This window comes from Pangasianodon hypophthalmus, chromosome 11 (genome assembly GCF_027358585.1).
Source record: "Pangasianodon hypophthalmus isolate fPanHyp1 chromosome 11, fPanHyp1.pri, whole genome shotgun sequence".
NCBI lineage: Eukaryota > Metazoa > Chordata > Actinopteri > Siluriformes > Pangasiidae > Pangasianodon > Pangasianodon hypophthalmus.
This window is the reverse complement of record NC_069720.1, coordinates 16,916,901-16,924,430: the sequence shown is the minus strand read 5'-3', so window position 1 is coordinate 16,924,430 and position 7,530 is coordinate 16,916,901. Positions and strand designations below refer to the sequence as shown.

Genomic DNA, 7,530 nt, shown 5'->3' with positions numbered 1-7,530 from the left:
TTTATAGAACTGTATAAAAGCAATATCACACTCACGATCATGCGGTTATATTGAATACCAGCATGACTATGATTAGTTACAGCACTCAGCCTGTGGCTCCGTGCCTAAGGCCAAATCACAGCCGTGCCAATATTCAGTATAACTACATTCTTGTGTGACATTCCTTACATGAGATCCAGACAGTAACTGTCCAACTACAAAGTAATTACACTTACAGAAGTGCCAATAATGTAATTACAAGGCAGCTGTAGCCAACAAACATGTTACTCAGTTTATATTGAATGTATTGAACTTCACTTTTGACTAGCAAGGTGCTCTGAGACCTTTTATTCATCACACATAACTTTATTGTTCTTACGTTAACCAAAGTATACAATTCTTACCACAACCTGCAGTTTTCCATTAAAAGCTTATCAGCATATATAAATATCAGTATGTTGCAGTGTTCATGCAGAAATGTGGACAGCATGCCACATATAAAGCACATCTAATTTCCCATTCTACATTTCACAGCTTAATCTACAGGTTTTTGGTCACAAAATCGGTTCACATAAATTACAAACACAAAAACAGAGGAACTAGAATCCAGCATTTACAACTTTCAACAATAAAATAATTTACACATCAAGTATATTGGATTGGCATTTCAAAAAAAAAAAAAAAAAAAAAAAAACCTGTTATAACAGGAAGACTTGAGTATTAGCGCAACTCTCTGATCAAAACCTATTTATGATAAAAAGGTGAATATTAACTAAAAACATCAGCACACTTTTAAAAACCTTAATGGCTCTGGAACACAATTTTTTAATCACAAAAAGAGAAAAACTTAAGTCAAGTTTCAGCTTGTTTAATTAAGCAGCATTGTAGGACATAATAACGGGATAATTTGCACACTCTGCTGGCTAGCATGCTCTGTTTTTGAGGAGGGATTTTAATGAGGCCTGTCACAACAAATGCTGAGCTACAGTCATGGGTTTTCTTAATATTTTAAAAATACACTGTCACACAGTCTGTCATTTCCATCAGTACTTAAACTCCTATTTCCTGAGAGTCTGGTTAATACCATTATCACCACATCTCAAATCATTTATTTTCATCATGTCTTTATCATGAATTATTAATTATTTCAATTAATCCAGCAGAAGATATTTAGCAAAAAATATTATTACAATAATGCTTAAATGGTTAGACTTTCCTTAGTTGCCTATTGTCACTAATATTTCACTAAACTATATTCATCAGTTTTATTCAGTGCCCAGGAAAAAAAAACTGCTATTTACAAAAAGAATTTTAAAAACATGATCAATCTGTGATTTAATATTTTCTATATAGTGACATATATTACGCAGAGTTAGTCAGAATAGATTAATAAAGTCGTACCAGGCAAAACATAGTCCAGATAAACTTGGTGAAGCCATGCAAACCTTCACCTCCATCATTAAGGCTTGGGGGTCTCACAAAACTATTCACAAGTGTAAGCATGTAACAATGCACCATGTCAGACAGGGTGATGTAATATCCTCCTGGCTGTTTATTCATCCTGCAAATTAGCTGGTTGATGCATCCAGGATCAAAGCTGACATTTGCGCACTGAATCATTTGGGGGAGGGTTCAAAGGCCCTGGCCTCCATACAAAAGTTTTTTTGCTATCAAGAAGCAAATGTTCTGACTGCATCACTTTACGCCACAAGCATAAAACTACAAAATATACACTGCCAATCTAACATTTTTGAACAGCTGCAGTTTCATACGTTTTAAAACAGTTCACAAAGCCTAAATCTTTGTGCAGTTTATTAACTGCTTGCTCTAAGATCCTAATTGTTTCAATAAAATAATCATTTCTATCATATCTCAATTCACTCACATCTGTTTCTTGGTCAGACTTTCAAATATTATGCAGTATTTAAAATGGGCAAAAAATTAAGCAAAAATGCTAAAATGTAGGGTTTTCAAAATCTTTTGACTGGTACTTTTTTTTGTACAATATATGAAAGATGATGAAGAGGAAACACAATTTCGTTTCTATTCATACCAGATTTAAATTTATACATATACTTACTATAAAGGCTGAGCTAGCGTGTAAGTTGAAGTCATGAATAAATATGTCACTGCTAAAGGAACTGCTGCTAATACTACACGGTAACAGGATTAGCTATTTACTTTAAGGTACATTAGTCCTCCTTTCAAGGCACTAAGCCCTCATAAGCCCTTATGCAGGCTTAAAGACCAGGCAGCAGCTTCCCCAGAGGAACCTCTCTCTCCCCTACTAGGCTGTCCCTTTTCAGGCTAGTGCCCTTGTTCACCACTTTGATCTTCAGAGCTAGGCTTTTCACCTGAGCTAAGCTCACAGAATCAAAAAAGAAGTCCTCGTTGAAGACGGGATTGCGGCTGTTCTTGATTATAGTGCTTCTCTGCTTTTGCTGCTTGCCTGGGTTGAGGTAGAGTGACACACAGCAGTTAATGCTCTTTATGTCAAATGTCTGGTCATAAAGGTCCTCAGCTGCAATGATGCGGATGCGCAAACGTGCCGTTCCTGGGTCATAATCAGCACAGAGCCGGATCATACCTCCCTTGTGGAGGTTGACCATGTGCTCCCTTTGCTGTTTGTCCTTCCCATGCTGATGGTCCAGAGGTCCACCACCTACGGGAGAGTGGAGCCTCCTGGGCACGCTGGGGCTGGGCTCTGCGGAGCTGCACTCATCCGTGGAGAGCGAACTGTGCCGGGCGAACGTCCTCTTGGCTTTGACCACTTTAGCCTGAGTCTCATGGGTGAAGATCTTGAGCAAGGAGGCAGAGCGGGACAGCAGGGGCGAGCTGAAAGGGGAGGACTCAGCCGAGGAGCATGTGTCACTCTCGCCCCCACTAAAGTAGCGATATGGGTTGATGTGGGACGTGTTGAAATCCAGAGGGTTCAGATGGTTTACTTCAATGGTGGTCTTGCCTGGCGACTTGCGTTGGGTGTTGGGAGACGTGACTGGGCTTGTGTGGTCACAGTGAAAGAGCGACTCTTTCCGACGAGTGTGGGGACTCTCCATTAGTGTAGCAAATCCGTAGGAGGTCTGAGTCTTTGGAATATATGACAGAGACATAGCTGTCTGGGACTGAGGGTCAGCATTGGTGTCCCCAGCAACGACATCATCCGCACTCTCAATCTGAATGATGTGACGGTTGGCAGCCCTTAGCAGGTTTTTGGTGTCTCCAGCTAGTTTGCTGACCAGGCGAGGACTTCGAGGGCTGCTAATTTTGTTGCCAATGGTCTGCTCTGACGTGGAAGGCTGTAGACCTTCCTTGGGCTTCACGTCTGGTGTTTCAGTCTCTGGTGGGCAGCTCACCAGCTTGGGAGGGATGAAGAAGTCCGGGATCTTATCAGGTGTGAGAACGTTGCTGTAGATGGGTGCTTTGTCCTGTTTGTCTCCTGCCTCCCCTGGCCGAGGAGCACTGTTCTCCACTGAGCTCCGGATTTTCTCCAGAACCCACATGATTCTTCAGGGTCTGACCCACTGAAGCACAGCTGGGCTTTTGTCTGCAACATTAGGCAGAGTTGCTTAACATACACATATGATGGTAGATAACATAAGCATGTTGGAAGTCATTTCCAAAAGGAATCAGCTGGTAATTGATTTTTTTGGGGGGGATATGCGCAGTGCAAAGTCATTGTTAAACAGAAACCAAAACACAGTTATGTGTGTACATAATATATTTTCAGAGGCTCAGGCTTTGCACTCGATGGTAGCTGGGGGTGGGAGGGAAGCTGAATAAAGACATAACATGATGGTTATTATTATTTTCCCCCACCTGCATGTGCAGTGTGAAGTAGGCAGGTGACTGAATTTTCAGAGAACATTAGAAAAAAGACAAGAAAGTGATAAAACACTTACTGTTTGTTTTTTTCTGTTTTTATCTCCGATTGTATTTAGGTTCTAATGTGTTACGCTATAGAAATGTCCATATTATGGAAAAATGATTAAATGGAGAAATAAATAAACTCTTTCTTACTGTATTTTTGCTTAATTACATGTAAGGTTTTATATGGTATAATGTCATCACATTAGCTCACAGTTCTGTTGATTCAGTGATCTTCTACTAGTTGAAATATTGGTGATGATACAAGGACGAATGTCATGCTCATCAAACAACAGCTTTTTACAGTATTTGTCAGCAATTTATTAAAATCCCATTATGTGAATGTTACCTCAACATGCACACAGCCTGTTCACTGTACTTACATATAATGAAAATAGCTGGTAGGACTATTTTTGAGCATGATGTTGTATAAAGACTGCATGTTACTGAAACAATAAATGGAGCAACAGGTTGTCTCGAATAAATCCAAGCATTATTTCCAAATTAATTATCAATAATCATAAAAAATAGAAAATTACAATAGACAAGATTCTTATATTGAAAACTACTTAAATCAAGGAGCTCCCTGCTGCAGTATGGAGCTTAATTTGGTCCAAGACCAAAGCCGCATATACTAACATACTAAACAGTATGCCAAAATAGTGCGCTACCGTATACTACCGTGTACTACCGCACTACAAAGTGTGCACAAATACACCGTACCTATGATGGAGTACTATTTAGTATGGTAGTATGCAGTTCAGGACCATTGAGATGCTCGCCAAGATAAACACACACACACACACACACACACACGAACAGTTTTGCTTAATTACTGTAGTTAAGCTTACCATTCAATCAAATTTTAAGTGATACTGCTGAGTAAGGTAAGTAGGTAAGTAGCATTCAGAGCAAATCCTTAATATTTCGTTTAAACAACTTATTTAAAAAAAATAAAATAAAAAAGGAAGCTAAAAGGGTAAAACTAGTTGCTTATAAACACACAAACCACACATCACAACCCCGAAAGACACCTGTTGCATTACAGCAGACTTGACTTACTGTGAGCTTTGGTAACAGCTCTCCTGTGGTGAACCTCACACACTAACGGCTCATCTCACTCAGGCTGAACGAGCCTCTAACCAGCGCGAGCACCAAGTCGCATTCGAAAAGTGACCGTTACCTTCTTATATCCCTGAGGCGGCCAATCAGAATCCCCCGAACGCTTCCGATCAACAGCCAATCACCTTCATCAACATTTCAGACGCACCGGCTGCGCGTGAGCAGCTGTAGCACAGAGGACACTGTAGTCATTAGGCTGTCAAAATAACACTTTACTGCACTTACCATATGTGCTGTGTTAGTTAGTGTGATAGTATTCGGGCTGAGACGGAGCCACTGCATGCTATTTTTATCCGGATCAACGAAATGCATAAGGCTTAAATATGTATAAGCTAAAGCACGCATATGGCGTCATTTTACTGCTACAAGTCGACAGCTGAAATCCTTTTGCTGTCAGATTTTTTTTGCCTTCCTACCAAAATTCATGTGGGCTAAGGCTGCATAATATACAGTAGGAATATCTTATTTTGTGAGTTTGGGGATCATTCTGACCAAATCCCACATACTCCAGATACTTTATTGTCTGTGATGGCTTAAAAAAAAATAAAAAATCATTCAACTGATGTCCAGATCTAAATAATGATAATAACAATAATAATAATAATAATTACAACAACAACAACAACAACAACAACAATAATAATAATAATAATAATAATAATAAAATGAATGCAGACCACTCTTAGGTTTTCATATGCTGTTTATGCCAATATCATGCAGTCTTAATGTGGGCACTCAACCCACTGCTACTGTTTTTGCTCATGCACAAACCTACATGTACACACTCGAAATTATGCATAAATTTACTCTTTTCATGTTTACAATATTGCGCACGGGAGCACAAACTTATCCCTCCTGCTCAAAGTTTTTATTCTCAAGCTAGGTTTCATTTTCTTCACTAATAGATTTTAAGTGCAACAAAGACACCGCCCGAAATTGTTAACCAATCGGAATGAGTTATGTCTTATACCTTGTTGTTGGTAGGTGGAACTGAAGGGAAGCTCCTCCCACTCCGACACTTATGTGATGTTGGGCAGGTACAAGCATCTCAAATTTTTTTTTTCCGATAATGAGCTATATGCACTACAAACAATATTTTGTTATTTAAATAAATCTTAGCATGCCAGATCTATTCCATGAAAATAAATCTAACAAAAATGTTGAGAACATTAGCTAGCTTATTAAACTGCAGTATGAAGGTGATCCAGTTATGTTATAAAATCTCACTGGGAGTCTGGCACTGACTGGAAGAAATGACTGTAGAGTGAAATGAACTTGATTAACCCATGTGCTGCAGGATAGTGCAGTGGGTAACTGCCTCACAATGCCAGGGATCCGGTTTTGCTCCTGAATATTCAATTTTACTCCAGGACTTTGATTATATAAATTGTGCTAATGTAACTCAGTTCATTCATGTGGAACCAATGTACACATTTGAATTAAGTAAATTCAATATAGTTTTTTTCAGTGTGCAAAACAATTTCAAAACACTCACTGTATAGATATATTTGTAATTCAAAGAATGTTACACTTTCTGTTGTTTGGTAGTATTTGTTGTTTATTTCACACACTCACACACACACACACACACACACACACACAGGCTTAGTGGTTAGCACGTTGCCTCCACCCTGGGTGCGTGGAGTTTGCATCTTTTCGGGGGTTTCCTCCAGGTACTCTGGTGTCCTCCCCCAGTCGAAATACATGTGTTGTAGGCTGATTGGCATCTCTAAATTGTCCATAGTGTTTGTGCGATTGTGCCTTGCGATGGGTTGGCACCCCGTCCAGGGTGTCCCCTGCCTTGTGCCCCGAGTCCCCCTGGGAAAGGCTCCAGGCTCCCTGAGACCCTGTGTTTGTGTAACTTAAGCTTAATAACACAATATCTTACTGTCAATTTGCATGTATGGATATGTAAATAAAAATCTGCTACAGTGATCAGCAAGCATGAATCTTTTTAGGTTTTATCAAAATTGCTCTCAGGCATTATTTTTGAGCTTTGCCAAAGTTAATGCGACTATTAAATCAACCAAAACACACATAAAGGCCAGCACATTCTGTATCCTGCTGCTAAAATATGATATGGTATGAGTGCATGTGCTCAGAGGAAAAGGCTTTGGAGAAAGGTACCTTGAAGGTAGGTGCCTAAAAAGACAATTAAAACATATCAAGATAAACTGCTTAATTTGTTTAATTTGTTTATTTGTTTGTTTATGTTTGTCTGTTTGTTTGTTCGTACCTTTGCCTGATTGTAAAGGACATGTTCATTCGTTTAGTACAGACAGTGTGTCATCATGAAATGCTTCGAAAAAAATAACTTCATAGCAAAACAAAATTGGACTTGCAGCACAACATCCCATCATTCTTCTCTGGTCATCAGTTGTCCTGGAGACCAGGTCATATCTATAGCAACAAACAGATGTATACAGGTGAAAAAAGATCCATAAGAGAAAAGGTCTATAGGAGTGAACCTGAGGTGAAAGCAATTTCAACAGTGTACGTACACTGTTGGTTTAAAAAAAAAAAAAACAACCCTGCACACACCTAAATGGATTCTCAGAACACGTG

General features: G+C 39.3%; 1 protein-coding gene across 1 annotated transcript; it reads right to left on the bottom strand.

Annotated features, from left to right (window-relative positions):
• Positions 1 to 329: 329 nt before the first annotated feature.
• On the bottom strand, positions 330 to 4,995 carry LOC113532286 (C2 calcium-dependent domain-containing protein 4C). Its single transcript, XM_026923600.3, has 2 exons — positions 4,906 to 4,995; positions 330 to 3,523 (listed from the first exon to the last, which is right to left on the bottom strand). The coding sequence occupies exon 2, from the start codon at positions 3,477 to 3,479 to the stop codon at positions 2,220 to 2,222; it is 1,260 nt and encodes a 419-aa protein (XP_026779401.3). The 5' UTR covers positions 3,480 to 3,523; positions 4,906 to 4,995; the 3' UTR covers positions 330 to 2,219.
• Positions 4,996 to 7,530: the final 2,535 nt, after the last annotated feature.

Bases quoted from the DNA above. Each gene is read 5' to 3' on its own strand.
- LOC113532286 (XM_026923600.3), bottom strand. From the start codon at position 3,479: ATGTGGGTTCTGGAGAAAATCCGGAGCTCAGTGGAGAACAGTGCTCCT.